Here is a 23,572-nt window from a genome sequence, read left to right as displayed (position 1 = left end):
AGGAGGCCACAAAGGCCTGGTCTCTTTCAACCCTTCCCTCTCTCAAACGGTCCCTTGGACCGAGTGAGCTTCTCTTCTCAAATCACTTGGGAATCAAACTTCCCGCAAGGGCCACCACACGATTGGTGCCTCTTGCCTCAATTACAAGTGAGTGTTTGATCACAAGAAAGAATGCCAAAGAAAAAGAAGCGATCCAAGCGCAAGAGCTCAAATGAACACTACAAATCACTCTCTCTAGTCACTAAGGCTTTGTGTGGAGTTGGGAGAGGATTTGATCTCTTTTGGTGTGCTTTGTAATGAATGCTAGCTCTTGTATAGTGGTTGGAAGCTGGAAAACTTGGATGCAATGAATGTGGGGGTGGTTGGGGTATTTATAGCTCCAACCACCAAACTTGACCGTTGGTGGAGGCTGTCTGTTCGATGGCGCACCGGACAGTCCGGTGCACACCGGACATGTCCGGTGCCCCAGCCACGTCACCAATGCCGTTGGATTCTGACCGTTGGAGCTCCTGACTTGTGGGCCCGCCTGGATGTCCGGTGCACACCGGACATGTACTGTTCCATGTCCGGTGCGCCAGTATGGGCGCGCCTGCCTTCTGCGCGCGCTGCGCGTGCATTAAATGCATCGCAGGTAGCCGTTGGCGCCGAAATAGTCGTTGCTCCGAGGATGCACCGGACAGTCCGGTGCACACCGGACATGTCCGGTGAATTATAGCGGAGCGGCTGCTGCGCGTTCCCGAGGCTGGCAAGTTCCGGAGGCCGCGCTTCCTTGGAGCACCGGACACTGTCCGGTGTACACCGGACAGTCCGGTGAATTATAGCGCGCCGGCCTGAGAAATTCCCGAAGGTAGCGAGTTCGAGTTGGAGTCCTCTGGTGCACCGGACACTGTCCGGTGGTGCACCGGACAGTCCGGTGCCCCCAGACCAGAGGTGCCTTCGGTTGCCTCTTTGCTCCTTTGTTGAATCCAAAACTTGATCTTTTTATTGGCTGAGTGTGAACCTTTTACACCTGTATAATCTATACACTTGAGCAAACTAGTTAGTCCAATTATTTGTGTTGGGCAATTCAACCACCAAAATTAATTAGGGACTAGGTGTAAGCCTAATTCCCTTTCAATCTCCCCCTTTTTGGTGATTGATGCCAACACAAACCAAAGCAAATATAGAAGTGCATAACTGAACTAGTTTGCATAATGTAAGTGTAAATGTTGCTTGGAATTGAGCCAATCTAAATACTTACAAGATATGCATGGATCGTTTCTTTCTTATTTAACATTTTGGACCACGCTTGCACCACATGTTTTGTTTTTGCAAACTCTTTTGTAAATCCTTTTCAAAGTTCTTTTGCAAATAGTCAAAGGCAAATGAATAAGATTTTGAGAAGCATTTTCAAGATTTGAAATTTTCTCCCCCTCTTTCAAATGCTTTTCCTTTGACTAAACAAAACTCCCCCTAAATGAGATCCTCCTCTTAGTGTTCAAGAGGGTTTTGATATATCATTTTTGAAATACTACTTTCTCCTCCTTTTGAACACAATAGGAAACCAATTGATAATATTTTTGGAAAACACGAAGTTTTTGAAATTGGTGGTGGTGCGGTCCTTTTGCTTTGGGCTCAACCTTTCTCCCCCTTTGGCATGAATCGCCAAAAACGGAATCATTAGAGCCCTTTGTTACTTTCTCCTCCTTTGGTTATGAGTAAAGAGAGAAGATTATACCAAAGTAGGAGTCCTTTTGCTTTGCTCTCTCCCCCAAGGTTAGAGAGCGGCTTGGAGTGACGGCGAAGGATGAGTTACGGAGTGGAAGCCTTTGTTTTCGCCGAAGACTCCAATTCCCTTTCAACACACCTATGACTTGGTTTGAAATAGACTTGAAAACACATTAGTCATAGCATATGAAAGAGACATGATCAAAGGTAAATAGAAGAGCAATGTGTGCAATTTAACAAAAGAAGTTCCTAGAATCAAGAATATTGAGCTCATGCCTAAGTTTGTTAAAAGATTGTTCATCAAGAGGCTTGGTAAAGATATCGGCTAATTGATCTTTAGTATTAATGTATGAAATCTCGATATCTCCCTTTTGTTGGTGATCCCTAAGAAAATGATACCGAATGGCTATGTGTTTAGTGCGACTATGCTCGACGGGATTATCCGCCATCTTGATTGCACTCTCATTATCACATAGCAAAGGGACTTTGGTTAATTTGTAACCGTAGTCCCGCAGGGTTTGCCTCATCCAAAGCAATTGCGCGCAACAATGGCCTGCGGCAATATACTCGGCTTCGGCGGTGGAAAGAGCGACCGAATTTTGCTTCTTTGAAGCCCAAGACACCAAGGATCTTCCCAAGAACCGGCAAGTCCCCGATGTGCTCTTTCTATTAATCTTGCACCCCGCCCAATCGGCATCCGAATAACCAATTAAATCAAAAGTGGAACCCCGAGGGTACCAAAGCCCAAACTTAGGAGTATAAGCTAAATATCTCAAGATTCGTTTTACGGCCGTAAGGTGGGATTCCTTAGGGTCGGATTGGAATCTTGCACACATGCAAACGGAAAGCATAATATCCGGTCGAGATGCACATAAATAGAGTAATGAGCCTATCATTGACCGGTATACCTTTTGATCCACGGACTTACCTCCCGAGTCGAGGTCGAGATGCCCATTTGTTCCCATGGGTGTCTTGATGGGCTTGGCATCCTTCATTCCAAACTTGGTTAGAATGTCTTGAGTGTACTTCGTTTGGCTGATGAAGGTGCCCTCTTGGAGTTGCTTTACTTGGAATCCTAGAAAATACTTCAACTCCCCCATCATAGACATCTCGAACTTTTGTGTCATGATCCTACTAAATTCCTCACATGTAGATTCGTTAGTAGACCCAAATATAATATCATCAACATAAATTTGGCATACAAACAAATCATTTGCAAGAGTTTTAGTGAACAAAGTAGGATCGGCTTTTCCGACTTTGAAGCCATTAGCGATAAGGAAATCTCTAAGGCATTCATACCATGCTCTTGGGGCTTGCTTGAGCCCATAAAGCGCCTTAGAGAGCTTATAGACATAGTTAGGATACTCACTATCTTCAAAGCCGGGAGGTTGCTCAACGTAGACCTCTTCCTTGATTGGTCCATTGAGGAATGCACTTTTCACGTCCATTTGATAAAGTTTAAAGCCATGGTAAGTAGCATAGGCCAATAATATGCGAATTGACTCAAGCCTAGCTACGGGTGCATAGGTTTCACCGAAATCCAAACCTTCGACTTGGGAGTATCCCTTGGCCACAAGTCGAGCTTTGTTCCTTGTCACCACACCATGCTCATCTTGCTTGTTGCGGAAGACCCATTTGGTTCCTACAACATTTTGGTTAGGACGTGGAACTAAATGCCATACCTCATTTCTAGTGAAGTTGTTGAGCTCCTCTTGCATCGCCACCACCCAATCCGAATCTTGAAGTGCTTCCTCTACCCTGTGTGGCTCAATAGAGGAAACAAAAGAGTAATGTTCACAAAAATGTGCAACACGAGATCTAGTGGTTACCCCCTTATGAATGTCGCCGAGGATGGTGTCGACGGGGTGATCTCGTTGGATTGCTTGGTGGACTCTTGGGTGTGGCGACCTTGGTTCTTGCTCATCCTCCTTTTCTTGATCATTTGCATCTCCCCCTTGATTATTGCCATCATCTTGAGGTGGCTCATCTTCTTGATCTTGCCCTTCATCAACTTGAGCCTTATCCTCATTTTGAGTTGGTGGAGATGCTTGCGTGGAGGAGGATGGTTGATCTTGTGCTTTTGGAGGCTCTTCGGATTCCTTAGGACACACATCCCCAATGGACATGTTCCTTAGCGCGATGCATGGAGCCTCTTCATTACCTATCTCATCAAGATCAACTTGCTCTACTTGAGAGCCGTTAGTCTCATCAAACACAACGTCACATGAGACTTCAACTAGTCCAGTGGACTTGTTAAAGACCCTATATGCCCTTGTGTTTGAGTCATAACCAAGTAAAAAGCCTTCTACAGTTTTAGGAGCAAATTTGGATTTTCTACCTCTTTTAACAAGAATAAAGCATTTGCTACCAAAGACTCTAAAATATGAAATGTTGGGCTTTTTACCGGTTAGGAGTTCATATGATGTCTTCTTGAGGATTCGGTGTAGATATAACCGGTTGATGGCGTAGCAGGAGGTGTTGACCGCCTCGGCCCAAAACCGATCCGAAGTCTTGTACTCATCAAGCATGGTTCTTGCCATGTCCAATAGAGTTCGATTCTTCCTCTCCACTACACCATTTTGTTGAGGTGTGTAGGGAGAAGAGAACTCATGCTTGATGCCCTCCTCCTCAAGGAAGCCTTCGATTTGAGAGTTCTTGAACTCCGTCCCGTTGTCGCTTCTTATTTTCTTGATCCTTAAGCCAAACTCATTTTGAGCCCGTCTCAAGAATCCTTTTAAGGTCTCTTGGGTTTGAGATTTTTCCTGTAAAAAGAATACCCAAGTGAAGCGAGAATAATCATCCACAATAACTAGACAATACTTACTCCCGCCGATGCTTATGTAAGCAATCGGGCCGAATAGATCCATGTGTAGGAGCTCCAGTGGTCTGTCGGTCGTCATGATGTTCTTGTGTGGATGATGGACTCCAACTTGCTTCCCTGCCTGGCATGCGCTACAAATCCTGTCTTTCTCAAAATGAACATTTGTTAATCCTAAAATGTGTTCTCCCTTTAGAAGCTTATGAAGAATCTTCATCCCAACATGGGCTAGTCGACGGTGCCAGAGCCAACCCATGTTAGTTTTAGCAATTAAGCAAGTGTCAAGTTCAGCTCTATCAAAATCTACCAAGTATAGCTGACCCTCTAACACTCCCTTAAATGCTATTGAATCATCACTTCTTCTAAAGACAGTGACACCTACATCAGTGAATAGACAGTTGTAGCCCATTTGACATAATTGAGAAACAGAAAGCAAGTTGTAGTCTAATGAATCAACAAGAAAAACATTGGAAATGGAATGGTCAGATGAAATAGCAATTTTACCCAAACCTTTGACCAAACCTTGATTTCCATCCCCGAATGTGATCGCTCTTTGGGGATCTTGGTTTTTCTCATATGAGGAGAACATCTTTTTCTCCCCTGTCATATGGTTTGTGCACCCGCTATCGAGTATCCAGCTTGAGCCCCCGGATGCATAAACCTACAAAACAATTTTAGTTCTTGATTTTAGGTACCCAAACGGTTTTGGGTCCTTTGGCATTAGACACAAGAACTTTGGGTACCCAAACACAAGTCTTGGAGCCCTTGTGTTTGCCCCCTACAAACTTGGCAACTACTTTGCCGGATTTGTTAGTCAAAACATAAGATGCATCAAAAGTTTTAAATGAAATGATATGATCATTTGATGCAATAGGAGTTTTCTTTCTAGGCAACTTGGCACGGGTTGGTTGCCTAGAGCTAGATGTCTCACCCTTATACATAAAAGCATGGTTAGGGCCAGAATGAGACTTCCTAGAATTTTCCTAATTTTGCTCTCAGGATAACCGGCAGGGTATAAAATGTAACCCTCGTTATCCTGAGGCATGGGAGCCTTGCCCTTAACAAAGTTAGACAATCTTTTAGGAGGAGCACTAATTTTTTCATTGTCTCCCCTTTGGAAGCCAATGCCATCCTTAATGCCAGGGCGTCTCCCATTATAAAGCATGCTACGAGCAAATTTAAATTTCTCATTTTCTAAGTTGTGCTCGGCAATTTTAGCATCTAGTTTTGCTATATGATCATTTTGTTGTTTAATTAAAGCCATGTGATCATGAATATCATTGATATTAATATCTCTACATCTATTACAGATAGACACATGCTCAACGGTAGATGTAGAGGGTTTGCAAGAATTAAGTTCAACAATCTTAGCACGTAATATATCATTTTTATCTCTAAGATCGGAAATAGTGACATTGCAAACATCAAAGTTCTTAGCCTTAGCAATCAAATTTTCATTTTCTACTCTAAGGCTAGCAAGAGAAATGTTTAATTCTTCAATCCTAGCAAGCAAATCATCATTATTATCTCTAGGATTGGGAATTGAAACATCACAAACATGAGAATCAACCTTAGCATTTAATCTAGCATTTTCATTTCTAAGGTTGTCAATCATCTTACGGCAAGTGCTTAGCTCATTAGATAGTTTTTGACATTTTTCTACTTCTAGAACATAAGCATTTTTAACCTTAACATGCTTTTTGTTTTCCTTAATAAGGAAGTCCTCTTGAGAGTCCAAGAGATCATCCTTTTCATGAATAGCACTAACCAATTCATTTAATTTTTCCTTTTGTTGCATGTTTAGGTCAGCAAAAAGAGTACGCAAATTATCCTCCTCATCACTAGCATTATCATCACTAGAAGACTCATCTAGTGGAGGATTTAGTTTTAACCTTCTTTTTCTTGCCGTCCTTTGCCATGAGGCACTTGTGGCCGACGTTGGGGAAGAGGAGTCCCTTGGTGACGGCGATGTTGGCGGCGTCCTCGTCGGAGGAGGACTCGGTGGAGCTCTCGTCGGAGTCCCACTCCCGGCAAACATGGGCATCGCCGCCCTTCTTCTTGTAGTACTTCTTCTTTTCTCTCCTCTTTCCCTTCTTGTCTTCGCCCCTGTCACTGTCACTAGATATAGGACATTCTGCAATAAAATGACCGGGCTTACCACACTTGTAGCACACTTTCTTGGAGCGGGGTTTGTAATCCTTCCCCTTCCGTTGCTTGAGGATTTGGCGAAAGCTTTTGATGATTAAAGCCATCTCCTCATTGTCGAGCTTGGAGGCATCAATTGGTTGTCTACTCGGTGTAGACTCCTCCTTCTTCTCCTCCATCGCCTTAAATGCCACCGGTTGTGCTTCGGACGTGGAGGGTTCATCAAGCTCGTTGATCTTCTTGGAGCCTTTGATCATGCATTCAAAGCTCACAAAATTCCCGATAACTTCCTCGGGGGTCATTTTAGTATATCTAGGATTACCACGAATTAATTGAACTTGAGTGGGGTTAAGGAAGATGAGTGATCTAAGAATAACCTTAACCACCTCGTGGTCATCCCATTTCTTGCTCCCGAGGTTGCGCACTTGGTTCACCAAGGTTTTGAGCCGGTTATACATGTCTTGTGGCTCCTCCCTTTGGCGAAGTCGAAAGCGACCGAGCTCCCCCTCGATCGTTTCCCGCTTGGTGATCTTTGTTAGTTCATCACCCTCGTGTGCGGTCTTGAGGAGGTCCCAAATTTCCTTTGCATTCTTCAACCCTTGCACCTTGTTGTATTCCTCTCTATTTAGAGAGGCCAAGAGTATGGTTGTGGCTTGGGAGTTGAAGTGCTCGATTTGGGCCACCTCGTCCTCATCATAATCCTCATCCCCTACGGATGGTACCTGTGCTCCAAACTCAACAACATTCCATATACTTTTGTGGAGTGAGGTTAGATGAAATTTCATTAAATCACTCCACCTAGCATAATCTTCACCGTCAAAGGTTGGCGGTTTGCCTAATGGAACGGAAAGTAATGGAGTATGTCTAGATGTACGAGGATAGTGTAAGGGGATCTTACTAAACTTCTTACGCTCTTGGCATTTAGAAGTTACGGAGGGCGCATCGGAGCCGGAGGTCGATGTTGATGAAGTGTCGGTCTCGTAGTAGACCACTTTCCTCATCCTCTTGTGCTTGTCCCCACTCCGATGTGGCTTGTGAGAGGAAGATCTCTCCTTCTTCTCTTTGTGGTGAGAAGAAGATTTCTTCTCCTTCCCTTTGTTGGAGGAGCTCTTCTTCTTCTCCTTCCTCTTGGTGCGGGACTCTTCCGATGAAGTGCTCCCGTGGCTTGTAGTGGGCTTTTCGCCGGTCTCCATCTCCTTCTTGGCATGATCTCCCGACATCACTTCGAGCGGTTAGGCTCTAATGAAGCACCGAGCTTTGATACCAATTGAAAGTCGCCTAGAGGGGGGGGGGGGTGAATAGGGCGAAACTGAAATTCTCAAAAATAATCACAACTACAAGTCGGGTTAGCGTTAGAAATATAATCGAGTCCGCGAGAGAGGGCGCAAAACAAATCGCAAGCGAATAATGAAGTGAGACACACGGATTTGTTTTACCGAGGTTCGGTTCTCTCAAACCTACTCCCCGTTGAGGAGGCCACAAAGGCCGGGTCTCTTTCAACCCTTCCCTCTCTCAAACGGTCCCTTGGACCGAGTGAGCTTCTCTTCTCAAATCACTTGGGAATCAAACTTCCCGCAAGGGCCACCACACGATTGGTGCCTCTTGCCTCAATTACAAGTGAGTGTTTGATCACAACAAAGAATGCCAAAGAAAAAGAAGCGATCCAAGCGCAAGAGCTCAAATGAACACTACAAATCACTCTCTCTAGTCACTAAGGCTTTGTGTGGAGTTGGGAGAGGATTTGATCTCTTTTGGTGTGCTTTGTAATGAATGCTAGCTCTTGTATAGTGGTTGGAAGCTGGAAAACTTGGATGCAATGAATGTGGGGGTGGTTGGGGTATTTATAGCCCCAACCACCAAACTTGACCGTTGGTGGAGGTTGTCTGTTCGATGGCGCACCGGACAGTCCGGTGCACACCGGACATGTCCGGTGCCCCAGCCACGTCACCAATGCCGTTGGATTCTGACCGTTGGAGCTCCTGACTTGTGGGCCCGCCTGGATGTCCGGTGCACACCGGACATGTACTGTTCCATGTCCGGTGCGCCAGTATGGGCGCGCCTGCCTTCTGCGCGCGCTGTGCGCGCATTAAATGCATCGCAGGTAGCCGTTGGCGCCGAAATAGTCGTTGCTCCGAGGATGCACCGGACAGTCCGGTGCACACCGGACATGTCCGGTGAATTATAGCGGAGCGGCTGCTGCGCGTTCCCGAGGCTGGCGAGTTCCGGAGGCCGCGCTTCCTTGGAGCACCGGACACTGTCCGGTGTACACCGGACAGTCCGGTGAATTATAGCGCGCCGGCCTGAGAAATTCCCGAAGGTAGCGAGTTCGAGTTGGAGTCCTCTGGTGCACCGGACAGTCCGGTGCCCCCAGACCAGAGGTGCCTTCGGTTGCCTCTTTGCTCCTTTGTTGAATCCAAAACTTGATCTTTTTATTGGCTGAGTGTGAACCTTTTACACCTGTATAATCTATACACTTGAGCAAACTAGTTAGTCCAATTATTTGTGTTGGGCAATTCAACCACCAAAATTAATTAGGGACTAGGTGTAAGCCTAATTCCCTTTCACCTGGTGTCTTGGGCTTCAAAGAAACAAAATTCTGTAGTTCTTTCTACCGTCGAAGTCGAGTACATCGCCGCAGGCCATTGTTGCGCGTAATTACTTTGGATGAGGCAAACCCTTAGGGACTATGGTTACAAATTAACCAAAGTTCCTCTCCTATGTTATAATGAGAGTGCAATCCGCATGGCGGATAATCCCGTTGAGCACAGTCGCACTAGGCACATAGCCATTCAGTATCACTTTTTGAGGGATCACCAACAAAGGGGGATATCGAGATTGCTTATGTTAGCACCAAAGAACAATTAGCCGATATCTTTACCAATCCATTAGATGAGAAAACTTTTACCAAACTTAGGCATGAGCTAAACATTCTTGATTCTAGGAATTTTGATTGATATTTTGCACACATAGCTCATTTATATACCTTTGATCACATCTCTTTCATGTGTTATGACTAATGTGGTTTTCAAGTGTATTTCATGCTAAGTCATAGATTGAAAGGGAAATGGAGTTCTTCGGCGAAGACAAGGCTTCCACTCTACTCCATCGAATTATTCATCCTTCGTCGTTACTCCGATTTGGTATAATCTTCACTTATATATTGTTTGCTAAATGGGAGAGAAAGTGAAAGGGCTTATATTTCACTCACAAGTATCCGTTTTTGGCGATTCATGCCAAAGGGGGAGAAAGTATTAGCCCAAAGCAAAAGGACCGCACCACCACAAATTTCAAAAATTTTAGACTTTCAATTTGTATTAAAGAAGTTTTTCAATTGATATCTTATTTTTGATATAATTTCAAACCGGTATGACCTCTTTCAAAATTTATATCTAAAACCCTCTTGAACACTAAGAGGAGAATTTCATTGAGGGGGAGTTTTGTTTAGTCAAAGGAAAAACATTTGAAACAGGGGGGAGAAAATTCCAAATCTTGAAAATGCTTCTCGAAATCTTATTCATTTGCCTTTGACTATTTGCAAAAGGACTTTGAAAAGAATTTCTAAAAGAGTTTGCAAAAACAAAACAAGTGGTGCAAGCGTGGTCGAAAATGTTAAATATGAAGAAAGCATCCATGCATATCTTATGAAATGTATATTGGTTTAATTCCAAGTAACCTTTACACTTACATTATGCAAACTAGTTCAATTCTGCACTTATATATTTGCTTTGGTTTGTGTTGGCATCAATCACCAAAAAGGGGGAGATTGAAAGGGAAATAGGCTCACACCTTTTCCTAAATGATTTTGGTGGTTGAATTGCCCAACACAAATAATTGGACTAACTAGTTTGTTCTAGATTATAAGTTCTACAGGTGCCAAAGGTTCAACACAAACCAATAAAAAAAAGTCCAAGAAAGGGTTCAAATAAAAAGAGCAAAAGACAACTGAAGGCAACCCTGGTCTGGCGCACCGGACTGTCCGGTGCACCACCGGACAGTGTCCGGTGCACCACCGGACAGTGTCCGGTGCACTAGGGAGATCAACTCCAAACTTGCCACCTTCGGGAATTTGGGAAGCCACTCCGCTATAATTCGCCGGACTGTCCGGTGTGCCAGCGGAGCAACGGCTAACTGCGCCAACGGTCGTCTGCAAAAGTCTACAGTGAACAGTGAACAGTGCAACTGCGCGCGCAGAAGTCAGAGCAGGCGTCAGATGGCGCACCAGACAGTGAGCAGGACCTGTCCGGTGCACCACCGGACTGTCCGGTGGCCCACATGTCAGAAGCTCCAACGGTCGAACCCTAACGGTTGGGTGACGTGGCTGGCGCACCGGACAGTGTCCGGTGGCGCACCGGACTGTCCGGTGCGCCATACGACAGCAGTCTTCCCCAACAGTCACTTTGGTGGTTGGGCCTATAGATACCCCCAACCACCAACACTTCAAGGCATCCAAGCATTCACTACTCCTCATTCAATACAAGAGCAATACACAACACTCCAAGACACAAATCAAAGCCTCCGATCTAATCAAAGTCCACAATTCAACTCTAGTTTTTAGGACTTGTGAGGAGATCGACTTGTGTTCTTTTGTTGCTCTTGTTGCTTGGTTGGCTTTCTTCTTTCTCTCATTGTTACTCTCAAAGCCTTGTAAGCGAAGCAAGAGACACCAATTGTGTGGTGGTCCTTGCGGAGTCTAAGTGACCCGGGAAATCAAGGAAGGAAGCTCACTCGGTCTAAGTGACCGTTGGAGATAGGGAAATGGTTGAAAGAGACCCGGTCTTTGTGATCACCTCAACGGTGAGTAGGTTTGCAAGAACCGAACCTCGGTAAAACAAATCACCGTGTCATCCGCTCTTATTTGCTTGTGATTTGTTTTCGCCCTTTTTTCGGACTCGATTATATTTCTAACGCTAACCCCGGCTAGTAGTTGTGCTTAAACTTTGTAAATTTCAGATTTGCCTATTCACCCCCCTTCTAGGCGACTTTCACATTGTCGTATTATGGGCTACGACTACGATGAGATTTATGATCGTACTGTTTGAGTTGTCAACACTATTAGTATGTTCCTTCTGTGGTCCTATAAGCAGATAGTCTGTTTCTTTTGTGGTCATGAGATGAACTTGTAACTAGTTTGTGTCATGAGATGAACTTGTAACCAGTAAGTCAGACTTTTGTGATGTCAAGACTATGTACTTGTAACATTTGTGATGTGGTTGTCTTTATGTAAGACTATCTATCTGCTAGTTAATGGGAGCATCAGTGATTTTTGTGACTGCATTCTATGTTTGTGACTCAAAACAGACTGCTTTCTGTGTTGTGAAGGGATAACAGTCTGCTTTATGTTTGTGACTCACAACACAGTCTGCTTTATGTAAGACTATCTATCTGCTAGTTAATGGGAGCATTCAGTTTGTGATGTTTGTGACTGCATTCTATGTTGTGAAGGGATAACAGACTGAAAACAGACTGTATTCATTGTTTGTCACTGAAAACAGACTGAATTAACTGAAAACTTAGTGACTGATTTTCTGGGAACACAAACTGAATTTCTTGGGAACACGAATTGCCTGCTTTAGGAGAGGAGCATAAACTGAAAACAGACTGAATATCTGGGAACACAAACTGAATTTCTGGAACACAAACTGAATTAACAGACTGAATTTCTGGGAACACAAACTGCTTTAGGAGAGGAGCACAAACTGAAATTTCTGGGAACACAAACTGAATTTCTGGGAACACAAACTGCTTTAGGAGAGGAGCACAAACTGAAAACAGACTGAATTTCTGGGAACACAAACTAAATTAATAGACTGAATTTCTGGGAACACAAACTGCTTTAGGAGAGGAGCACAAACTGAAAACAGACTGAAAACTTAGTGCATAGTACCTGGGAACACAAACTGAAAACAGACTGATTTTCTGGGAATGGTTCACAAACAGAATGCAGTTTGTGTTCACAAACACACTGATACAGTTCACAAACAGAAATTCTTGCTGTTCACAAACAGAATTTCTGGGACCACAAATACACATACAAACATAGTTCACAAACATTGTTCCCTAATACAGTTTTTTCTGGGACAACAACGACTGGCAACATTAGTACTACTCCCTTTGCGCATCACGCTTCAGTTTTTTTCCTCGGAGTAATTTTCTTAACAAGCCACTTCATTTGAAAAATCCACCTTTGGCCAAAAAGAACGGTCACCAATTGGTGGAATCCTTCGCATGTAAGCTTTTCTAAACTTGTCAACATAATAATAATCATCGACAAAGTTCTCCATACCAACATTCCTTACATCCTGGGCAATAATCACTGCCAATCCATGTTGACAAGGTTTCCCTGTGTGCTGCCACTCTTGACAAGAACATTGTCTCGACTCTGCCTTCACCACATGTTTTGTCAAACAATTAGTACTATCCCTCACCTCTGCCAAGTAATTGTCACTTTTGACAATTGTCAAATGGCCCAACCCTCTAGTCTGAGCTTTCAATGTAGCCATAACAGATGGCAAGATCAAACCCTGGAGTCTTTCCCCTATCCTTCTTCTCCTATGAAACAACTCCATGGTCATCTCTCTAATCTTATCAGCTAAGTCACAAACTGGTAGGTCCTTGTGATCCTTCACCTAGTTGTTAAAGACCTCAACCATGTTGTTTGTTATGTAATCACATTTAACAGATGGGTCGAAACCACTCCTGTACCAAAGGAATTTGTGATGTTGATCCAAATATTCAGCTATCTTAGGAACACTTCTTACTTAGCTGACATGGTGCTCAAACACTTCACTCCTATATGCCCTGGCAGCTGGATACATGTGTTTGGAACCTGAGTAGCTTTTGACATAGTTGCCCATTAGATGTCGGAAGCACTCTCTCTTCTCAGCATGAGGGAAACAATGTGTCACTACATGCATTAAGCCTTTTTGAGCGTCCGAACAAATAGCGAGTACTCCAAGGTCTCCAACAACCTTCTTCAATTATGACATGAACCAAATCCAACTTTCTACTGTCTCAGATTGGAAAAACCCAAATGCTAAAGGATACATCCAATTATGCCCATCCACACCAGTTGATGAAGCAAGCTGCCCATTCCATCTACCGTTAAGTGCGGTCGCGTCAACACTTAGGTATGGTGTACAACCATCCCTAAAACCTGAGATGCACGGCCCTAGGGCACAAAAGAAATGGTTGAAATAGTACTTCCCATCCTCTAAAACCACATCAATCTCTACAATGCTGTCAGACGCCTTAGCAAGTACTGCCTCCCGGCTCCCGCCAAGAGAATAGTAGCTTGAAACCCTCATCCCAACTGCCAAACAACTATTATAATGCCTTCTCCTTCCCCTTCCAAACTGTGTCATAACCAATAATGACATTGTGAACTCCTTGAAGTGTATCTTGCAATTCCTTGGCACCCATCTGGGGTTTCTTCATAAGTAGTGGTAAAGCGTGAAAAGCTACCCATCCACAACTTGGTGTAGTCGTCTTCTTCCTTCCACTAGATGTGCAAGTATGCGAATCATGCAATACAACAACCTGCAAAAATAGTCGAATCACAACTTTGCACACAAACAAACCCTAAATTCACAACATAGCTTTGGTACAAATTTATGAATTAACATACCACAATGGTCGGTAATCCTTTCTTTTCCTCTCGTGCATAAATCCTCCATTGACAATCACCACATTTACAATATCCGACGTATCTGGTAGTCGAAGTTACATCGATTCCAAGCTCGAACTCATGCTTTATGGCATACTGCCTCATAGCAATTTGAAATTCCTTCATGTTGGGAAACAAACTACCAGGTTGCATTGACGGATTCATTTTATCATACATAACCCTCTTCTCATTTGGTAGGTAGTCCTCACACGGTTGGTCTATACTATTGTCTCCAAAATTAATAGGCTCCGATTGATCCAAATTACTTGTACCACCTAAAACGGCTTCATCTCTTTTATTTTCCTTTGCCTTGTCCTCTTCATTCAGTCCTAGTTGAGAATACATCTGCATCTCACTTGGAACATCACGTCTCCCTTCCTCCTCCCAAAAATCACATAGTACCAAAAATTCCCAATCATTGTCCTGCATGACTAAGTGAAGTCACATACAATCCTAACCTCACTATATTGTACAAAAATGAAGCACAACTAACCTTATTAGCAGTATTTCCACCTAATGCAACTAGCGGTAAGGAACTTGAACAAGGCGGTGAAGACATTACGGGACCTGACAACAATTCAACCAATAATTTACAAAATCAAAGGTTAAATGTGCACAATTCGTACCATAGCCGACCACAAATAGCTACCTTAGGGGAAAGAAATGGCAATGTCTGTGTCATTGAATAGCTCCAAATCATCCATGGTGGATCCATTGCACACAGAGAACGAGCTAGATCTGGTTGAAGGAGGAGATGAATGGGGGAGAGAAGTTGAATGAATGAAGAACAACAATGACAAACTCACGGGCGGCGCCCTTCAATCGGGTCCGAGACAGCGGCGCCCGGCGTCCGTGCAGATCTGACGTCTGACGTCCGTGGGGGGAGAATCTCTGGTGCGAGAGGGAGATCTCTGGTGCGAGAGAGAGATGTCTGCGAGAGGAGAGAAGGGACAACTCGACGGCGATGGAGAACTCACGGCGCTGGGGACGATGCCGGTATCACACTAATCCTGGTTCGAACCGTGTAATGGAGTATTCGTGTCCATTTCAGAGTGTGGGCTTTCCCCTGGTTTTTCATAACGGCGAATCACTCTCATAAGCCTCCAATTCGTCGAAGCCGCACCCGTGGTCTTTCATAATGGCAAATTTCTTGAGCACGTCTTTAATCTGCAGGCTTGCATCCGAGCGAGAAGGGAGCTGACCTCGACGTTGTCGGTGGTGAGGTCGAGGCCGGTCTCGGTGTCGACGATCTGCTCGACCTCAAGGATGTCAGGATCGTGTCACGGAGCCGCGTATCGATGATCAATCGTGAGCGTCATGGTGGAGCAGGTGCAGGAGCCGCATGCCTCCTGCAGCTTGAGCATGAAGACGAGGCCATCGATCTCGTGCAGCGCCGTGTTGCTGCCGTCCGCCATCGGGGCTCGGCCGCACCTCGTCCAGTACCTTCTCCATGTTCTCCTCCGTCAGCGGAAGGACGCGCACCGTCCACTCCGGCGGCCATGACGCGGTTGAACGCGACGTCCTGCGCGCGGTCCCAGTTCGTCCACGCATCCTCGAGCCGGACGTCCGGCCGTGGCCCGCCACCGCCGTAATTTCTGTGTTCCTGCCGTCTACTGGTGGCCGGTACGATTTTAATGAAAACACCGAATCTAACGGTCGTAATGCACTAAAGAAACTGGATCATACATAAAATCGGTTCCCTGAAAGAAAACAAGTACCTGCAAGGCTGCAACTGCAAGTCTGCAAGGCGGAGAAGCCGGTCGTTCGTTCATCCGGTGCGCTATCCCAAATACAGCGGACAACTTCGCACCTTTTTCACCCATCACTCGCGAACGCAGGTCGCACTGTCGCAGCATGCTTCGCCTCTCCATCGCCGTCCTCACCTCACCTCTCCTCCCCACGTCCGTCCCCGCCGTCCGACCCCATCCGCGCCGCCTACTCCGCCTCCGTCTGCGCTCCCTCGCCGCCTCCTCCTCGCTCTCGCCGTCCGCCCGCAGCCTCCGCCTCCTCGAGTGGGGCAAGGTCTGCGACGCCGTCGCCTCCTTCGCCGGCACTGCCCACGGCCGCGACGCCACAACGGTACCGCGCTCCGATATCCCAGGATGTCATTTCTCGTTGCCGGAGTATCGACGAAGGGGGTTGTTCGTCTCTGACACCAGTGCTGTACGGTTTGATATGCGGGTGCAGAAACAACTGTGGGAGGTGGAGGATGTGAGCTATGAGCAGAGCCAGATGCTGCTCCAGGAGACGGAGGCGGCCGTGTTGCTGCTTGACAACGCTGGTGGGGCAATGGATTTCTCGGGGTTGGATACAGTTGCGGTGAGTACTCACTACTCAGGCAGTCAGACTGCTTCAAATATTTGCGGTTTGGCAGTATACTATCATGTATTTCATTAATTATATGCAAATTGTGTCTAACGCAAGTTCATTCTGTATTTGTTTATGACTATTATACTACTACATGTTTTTACTTCAAGAAACCAATGTATTGCTGCAGCCATGATATGCCTACATGATATAAAATTAGTACGAGATGCATGGAGAATAACTCACATTTTTCTGAATCTGTTTGTGGTCTCGATATTAATTGTTAATAATAACATTTTAATGCCACTGTTTATAGTAATACATTTTACTTTACATACTTAGGCACAAACATGTTAGTTGTGGAAGTGCCTGAATACACTATTGATTCTTGTGTTTGTATGTTGACTTGAAGATAGAGTCAGCAATACATAGTGTCTCTGGGGGCGCTGTGATAAAAGGCCTGGAAGCAATGGCAGTCACTAGCCTGATGATGTTTGTTGAATCCTTGCAAGTAAACATTAAAGCTGCCATGAAACTGGATGAAGGCTCATGTAGTCGATTAACAACACTTACAGAAACAGTAAGTGCATCTTGTTTTTGCAATCTGGCATCTTATCATCACGCATTGTTTAATTTCAAAAAACATTCATGACAGTGCACTGTGCTGAATCTACTTGTTCTGACCTGCAGATTTTAGATGCTGTCATTAACAAGTCATTAGTGAAATCCATACAAGATATTGTTGATGATGATGGCTCTGTTAAAGACACTGCAGTTTGTTTTTTGCACCCTATTTTTAATTTTATTTCATTCACAAATTTATGAATGTCTTATCTGAGCATGACTGCATGAGCAATACCTCAATTGTTTTTATTAAATTAATAGAGGGTTAAACATGAAGTCTGACAGTCATCCATATTTGAATTCTTTGTGATCAATTGATGTGGCATCCAAAGATTAATTCAGAGGCACTCACACATGCTTACTCGCTCTTCAATTTAAATTTGTCAAAACTGCAGTATAAGAACTGCATGTATGGATGTTTGAACTGAAGTGACTTTATTAATCATATTATTCTTTGTAGTTGGTCTAGGCGCGTGCTAAGGCCCTGTTTGTTTCCTTACAGGATTATATAATCCAGCTTATAGATTATATAAGCACCTAATGAACTGCTTATGGATTGTCATAATCTTGACATCTAGATTATATAATCCACCTAATAATCTGTGTTGTTTGTTTGCTTTTTAACTTATTTAAGATGGATTATATAATCTCGAGGGTAAACAAACATGCCCTAAACATGTCACATTTGTTTGCTGTAATTCATACCCATTGTATTTTGTGGATTTATTTTCTTATGGTTGTTTATAACTTATTTTATGGCCTTGGCGATAGTGTTCCTATGGATTATGTTTCCTCAACTTGAGCGAATTCTTTCCTTTCCAGAGCCCTGAGCTGAGACGGTATCGAGAGCAAGTACAGCGTCTAGAAAACAGGGTAGGTGGATGCCCTTTTCTTTTTTAACAATTCCGTAACGCGTGACTTATTTGCCAGCTCCATGGGTGTGCTGCAATGCTGCATGAAGCATAAGTTATCCCTCTAGACTTTTTTTTCTGACTGAATTACCAGATTTATTTCACCAATATAACTGTAGCATAAAAGTTATGTTGCTACATCACTACCTAAAAGCTCGTTGTTGTCTTATATGCTAATGGAATAAATAAGGCATCATTAGCTTAGTGTCCATATTTTTGCCCTAGTTGCATTACAAGACACATTTTACAATCTAAAGATCTCTATCTATTTTATTTAAGGTAATAAAGTTACTCTTTCATGGAATGTTGTTGATGTTGATTAACTCTTAAAATTTACGTATTTAACTTTTACAGTTATATCAGCTTATGGACAAGTTGATGCGCAATGCTGATGATGAAGCTTCATTGTCGGTATTGTTTCATTTAGCTCACTTATTGCTAAGGAAACAACATATGCAATTAATTACAGCCTAGTAATTTTTACAGGAAGTATGCATTGTAAATGGAAGATGCTGCATTAGAACAACCATGGATAATTCTTCATTTTTTGATGGATTATTGCTCTCCAGGTGTGTCAAACATTATAGATTCTTCAGTAATGACAATTTCCTCAAACCATTGTATATATTCTCTTGCTTTATGGTTGACTGATTCCCATAAGATTTGGAGATTTTGATTTCTAAATGGTTTTACAAACTGACTTACTAAATTTTACTCAATTCATTTGGATTGCTGGGCTTATTTCTATATCATTTAGCACTCATTTGTCTGCTTGAGTGCTTGTCAGTAATAACATCTGCATGCATGATATTTTTTTGGAAAAAGAATCATGTGGCCCCAGCCCGCAACAATTATTAAAAATTTGTGACCAGTGTGTAAAAGGAACATGTCTATAATTTTTTTATGATCTTTCAAGAATATATTTTGATAAAGATTCATATATGTACTGTAGCAGGTCAGATGCTGGAAGCATGATAGAACCAATTGTTGCTGTTCCGTTAAACGATGAGTTGCAGGAATCAAGAGCATTAGTGGCTAAAGCTGAACTGGATGTCTTATCAAAACTTACTGATAAGGTTGTGAAAGATGGCCTATTTGATTTTATGATTATTTGTTCTCTTATGTTCTCTTTCTATCTTTTGCTTGCAGATTCGTCTTGATCTTGATAGCATTCAGAATTTGCTTCAGGAAACAATTAAACTCGATAAGGTGTGGTTTATTCTAAATCATTATTTGTATGGATCTTAATACTTCATGTTCTGAAGTATTCAAGAAACTATGCATAGCATATGCATGAACATAAAAAATTTCTATGGTTAAATTGCAGTATTCAAATGCTTACTATTATAATTTCCTGAGTTCTATACTTATTTCTGATGGTCATTGGGTATCATTGAGATAACATCAAACTCTTTGCTCGGTCAAAAAAAAACATCAAACACTTTGGACGAACAGACTTCACTGATTTTATTTTTGTTCTTATGTGCCACCATTAGTTGACAGCAGCACATCAGTTTACAGGCACCCAGTAAAAGGTTTTCATATTCCTTATTTTTTTACTAATGATGATGCATTTCTTACTTCGTAGCATGTAAATATCCTTACCAAACCCATGCCAGGATTCCTAGCCAGGCAGATGCAGCAGGATGAGAAGCATATAGACTGATCTATCTTGCCATTTAAGTAAAACTGCATGCCATCATAGAATTCCAGCATTTATTGTATGTCTGGCAGAAAAATGTGTACCATTATCTGCATTATGTACTGTGTCCAGGCAGAGATAAATGATGTTTTAGGTTGTCTTAAATCAATCTTTCCAAACTTTGATTACAAGTTTTAATGTTTGGAAGTGATATAAATAGATCTTTTTTTAGAAAATGGAAAAGGTTTCGGCCTCTGCAACCGCACACAGCCAAGTTCTTACAATGTATTCAGCTAATAATTAGCTGATAAAAAGGAAATAGGGAACTTTAACAAAAAAATGCAAGAGCTTATAAGCAAAGTCTATATTGCTACTCCATCCGCTCTTGGCGAAAATATCTAGAGCAACGACCTCTATTGCCTTGCTTGCCGAGCGAAAGTCTTTCTTGCATCTTCACGCTGCAATAGCGCCCAAAGCCGCAACCAATAAGCTCCCCTGAAGATAACCTGTAAGAAGGAAGGATATTTTTTCTCAAAAACATAATCATTACGAGTGCACCAAATTGACCATAACATAGCTGCCACTCCTAGTAAGATGTACATCCACTCCTAGTAAAATGTACACATGGTATTTTTATTAATATATTGTAACAAAAAGTAGCGCTGAATGTCAGACAACAACAAAATGCCACTTATTTGTGATCGGAAAGACTTGTTCAGTCCACCTAAATGGTAGAATTGGCGTTACACACTGTCAAACTTCATAGTGTAAGCTACTAAGGATTTAAGGAATCTGAAACCTGCTCTACTCTTGGGTCTTGAGGGCCAGGTCTATTATACTTTTCTTGAAAATACCATGTTGAAAACTAGAAATATTTAACCATGGATTCTGCACTGTATGAAATTGTTTGAGTTACTATTTAGTTTTGGAAACCATGGAATGACATTTCTGACTCATGTTTTTCTAAGTTTCTTTGACTCAAACATTTTCACCACCTGCTTTACAGATCGCAGCTCGTGCAAAATACAGTATTGCATATGATGGAACATTTCCTGACCTGTATTTGCCGAACTTTGAGAATGAAACTGTCACTAGTGCTACAGGTGGATCTATCAAACAAATTTCCTCAGCTCAACTTCCTAAGAAGGCATGGAAACTGTATATGCCAAATGCATACCATCCACTACTACTTCAGCGGCATCAGGAAAATATCCATCGTGCCAAAAGGGATGTTGCAAGTGCCACAGCGGTGAGTTTATCTGGTTCCAAGTTATTCTGCTTATTTTTTTCATGACAAAATTCTGAAAAAAAGATATTGGTTGAAATCGAGGATACACCTATTTACATCTGAATATACTCGAGTATAAAACAGTTCCATTTGCTGTTTGTTAATCCGTAGTCATTTTACTTCCATGTTGTAGGAGATCCGGAGGAGGAGGATATATGGGCAAGATATTGCAGAAGAAGATCAATTGGCATCAGACCTTGATTCCATGAAACTTAGGGTTAGTTTTTGTTGGTATGACTGATGATTGATGTTAGTTTCATTGGATAATTTGTGTGCCCGTTTTCAGGTTTCCCAACTGGAGAAAGACCAGCCAGTACCAGTAGATTTTATGATTGCTGAAGAAACTACTGTCTTGGTGATAACTGGCCCAAATACAGGGGGTAAAACAATCAGCTTGAAGACGGTTGGCCTGGCATCATTGATGGCTAAGATAGGTAATGGAGTAACCACATGCATATTGTTTCACTGTTATTGTTGTGAACATTACCGACTTAGGCCCTGTTTTGATCCACCTAGTTTCTTAGAAACTGGTTTTTAAAAGCTGAAAGGTCTCCAAACAAGTCAGTTTTTTTATTTAGTTTCTAAAAACTACTTTCTCAGTTTCTTAAAAACCAAGAAGCTGGTCTCCCCCAGCTAAAACCAGTTTCTAAGAAACTAGATGGATCCAAACACCTTCTGCTAGTTTTTTCTTCTTCTAAAAGCCAGTTTCTAGAAACCAAATCTAGAAACCAGTTTTTTAAAAACTGGGGTGTATCCAAACACAGCCTTATACAGGCTTCTGTAGATTATGCAGGTCCAGATGTTCCTTAATGTTTGGGATTTTTGTCTGATTGATTTAGTCACCAACTGAACATTTCGTTGCAAATGAAGCCAAGATAATAAGTACTAACTGCCTACATTTCTAAGTGTTAAGAGAAGGGAAAGTGCAACAAAGTGTCCAAACAAACAAACCAAAGTCTGAGACCTTTTGAATTATAAAGCCTGGCTCCACAGCAAGGATACTTTCCTTCATGAACTGGTGGGAGCAAATCACAGGAGCTGTGACTGGTTTGCCTGGAAAAGGCCTCAACTCCTTAATTGTCTTGGGGGCCTGGACAATTTGGAAACTTTGGACAATTTGGAAACTTCGAAACAGATGTGTCTTTGATTGCTGGACTCCAAGTTTGGCCTTACCTCTTAGGTTAGCTGTTGGAATGTGAACCCATGACCCTAAACAGGGTTGGGAGTAATATTAATAGACTTAGTAAATGGGCCAGACCCATTACAGTGAGGGTGAGACGGTAATTACAAGGGGAACACCCCAAACCCTAGACGGGTAGTCTAACACCCCCCCGCAGTCACAACTCTATCCTGTACAGATGTTGAGACTGGATCGAAAATCTAAAAATACACTCGACGGTAACCCCTTGGTGAAGATGTCGGCGAACTGCAGCGACACGCTCGCGGACGAAGTGCAGGTCGATCTCTACGTGCTTCGTGCGCTGATGCTGCACATGGTTGGTGGAGAGGTAGACCGCACTGACGTTGTCGCAGTAGACGAGAGTGGCGCGCTGGAGGGGACTGTGGAGCTCGTGGAGGAGCTGGCGCAGCCAGGAGGCCTCTGCCACACCGTTGGCCACGACACGGTACTCGGCCTCAGCGCTGGAGCGAGAGACGACGGGCTGCCGCTTGGCGGCCCAAGAGACGAGGTTGGCGCCCAGGAACACGGCGTAACCGGAGGTGGACCGGCGCATGTCGGGACAGCCAGCCCAGTCAGCGTCGGTGTAGACCATGAGTTCCGACATCGGGGATGGGCGGAGTAGGAGGCCGTAGTCGAGGGAGCGCGGAGGTAGCGCAGAATCCGCTTGAGCGCAGTGAGATGGGGCTCCCGCGGAGTGTGCATATGCAGGCACACCTGCTGGACGGCGTAAGCGATGTCGGGCTTGGAGAACGTGAGGTACTGAAGCGCGCCGGTGAGGCTCCGGTATGACGTGGCGTCGGCGACCGGAGGCCCGTCGTCCTCAGAGAGCTTCGCCTGAGTGTCGACAGGCGTGGAGCAGGGCTTGCAGTCAGACATGCCAGCCCGCTCCAGGATGTTGATGGCGTACTGGCGCTGGTGGAGGAAGAGACCCTGAGGCCAGCGCTCGGCGGTGATGCCGAGAAAGTGGTGTAGGGGCCCCAGGTCCTTCATCGCGAACTCCCGCTGAAGGGCGACGATCATGCGGTGTAGAAGGTCGGCGGTAGATGCCGTGAGCACAATGTCGTCGACGTAGAGCAGGAGGTAGACGGTGTCGTCGCCGCGCCGGTAGATGAACAGGGACGTGTCCGACTTGGCCTCGACGAAGCCGATGGAGGCCAGGTAGGAGGCGAAGCGACTGTACCATGCCCGTGGCGCCTGCTTGAGGCCGTACATGGACCGATTCAGCCGGCAAACCAGATCCGGACGGTCAGCGTCGACGAAGCCGGTGGGCTGGCTGCAGTAGACAGT

At 43.9% G+C, this 23,572-nt stretch overlaps 2 protein-coding genes and 1 pseudogene across 7 annotated transcripts in view; 1 reads left to right on the top strand and 2 right to left on the bottom strand.

Moving 5' to 3' along the window:
• Positions 1 to 16,008, bottom strand: part of LOC103626118 (nifU-like protein 3, chloroplastic) — a 33,391-nt pseudogene extending 17,383 nt beyond the window's left edge.
• Positions 12,641 to 15,621, bottom strand: LOC103626117 (uncharacterized). The gene is made up of 4 exons (XM_008646493.2): positions 14,983 to 15,621; positions 14,827 to 14,900; positions 14,295 to 14,756; positions 12,641 to 14,206 (listed from the first exon to the last, which is right to left on the bottom strand). The coding sequence occupies exons 2-4, from the start codon at positions 14,890 to 14,892 to the stop codon at positions 13,994 to 13,996; spliced, it is 741 nt and encodes a 246-aa protein (XP_008644715.1). The 5' UTR covers positions 14,893 to 14,900; positions 14,983 to 15,621; the 3' UTR covers positions 12,641 to 13,993.
• A 29-nt stretch (positions 16,009 to 16,037) lies between the features above and the next one.
• LOC100382240 (uncharacterized) overlaps positions 16,038 to 23,572 on the top strand; it is a 30,032-nt gene continuing 22,497 nt past the window's right edge. For 3 of the 6 annotated variants that reach the window (XR_004849232.1, XM_008645775.3, XM_008645773.3), the window contains exons 1-12: positions 16,038 to 16,412; positions 16,521 to 16,652; positions 17,053 to 17,220; positions 17,331 to 17,414; positions 18,087 to 18,137; positions 18,530 to 18,586; positions 18,662 to 18,744; positions 19,128 to 19,251; positions 19,325 to 19,384; positions 20,824 to 21,066; positions 21,239 to 21,322; positions 21,392 to 21,539. Coding sequence is in view for 4 of the 6 variants with exons in the window: in XM_008645775.3 (XP_008643997.1) it covers positions 16,188 to 16,412; positions 16,521 to 16,652; positions 17,053 to 17,220; positions 17,331 to 17,414; positions 18,087 to 18,137; positions 18,530 to 18,586; positions 18,662 to 18,744; positions 19,128 to 19,251; positions 19,325 to 19,384; positions 20,824 to 21,066; positions 21,239 to 21,322; positions 21,392 to 21,539 (1,459 nt within the window). In the remaining 2 variants the exon portion in view is untranslated. The remainder of the gene's footprint in view (positions 16,413 to 16,520; positions 16,653 to 17,052; positions 17,221 to 17,330; positions 17,415 to 18,086; positions 18,138 to 18,529; positions 18,587 to 18,661; positions 18,745 to 19,127; positions 19,252 to 19,324; positions 19,385 to 20,823; positions 21,067 to 21,238; positions 21,323 to 21,391; positions 21,540 to 23,572) is intronic. The other 3 variants (NR_159447.1, NM_001366787.1, XM_008645776.3) reach the window with 2 other exon arrangements.

This window comes from Zea mays, chromosome 5 (assembly GCF_902167145.1).
Source record: "Zea mays cultivar B73 chromosome 5, Zm-B73-REFERENCE-NAM-5.0, whole genome shotgun sequence".
Classification (NCBI taxonomy): Eukaryota; Viridiplantae; Streptophyta; class Magnoliopsida; order Poales; family Poaceae; genus Zea; species Zea mays.
Note: the sequence above shows the minus strand (reverse complement) of the source record. Positions and strands in the feature narration are given on the sequence as shown.

What these genes read in the sequence shown, in the direction of transcription:
- LOC103626117 (XM_008646493.2), bottom strand. Translation starts at nt 14,892, where the DNA reads ATGTCTTCACCGCCTTGTTCAAGTTCCTTACCGCTAGTTGCATTAGGT. An exon ending in GTGGAAATACTGCTAATAAG is followed by an intron (nt 14,757 to 14,826) that starts GTTAGTTGTGCT and finishes TTAGTCATGCAG; the next exon opens with GACAATGATTGGGAATTTTT. An exon ending in AAGGATTACCGACCATTGTG is followed by an intron (nt 14,207 to 14,294) that starts GTATGTTAATTC and finishes CTATTTTTGCAG; the next exon opens with GTTGTTGTATTGCATGATTC.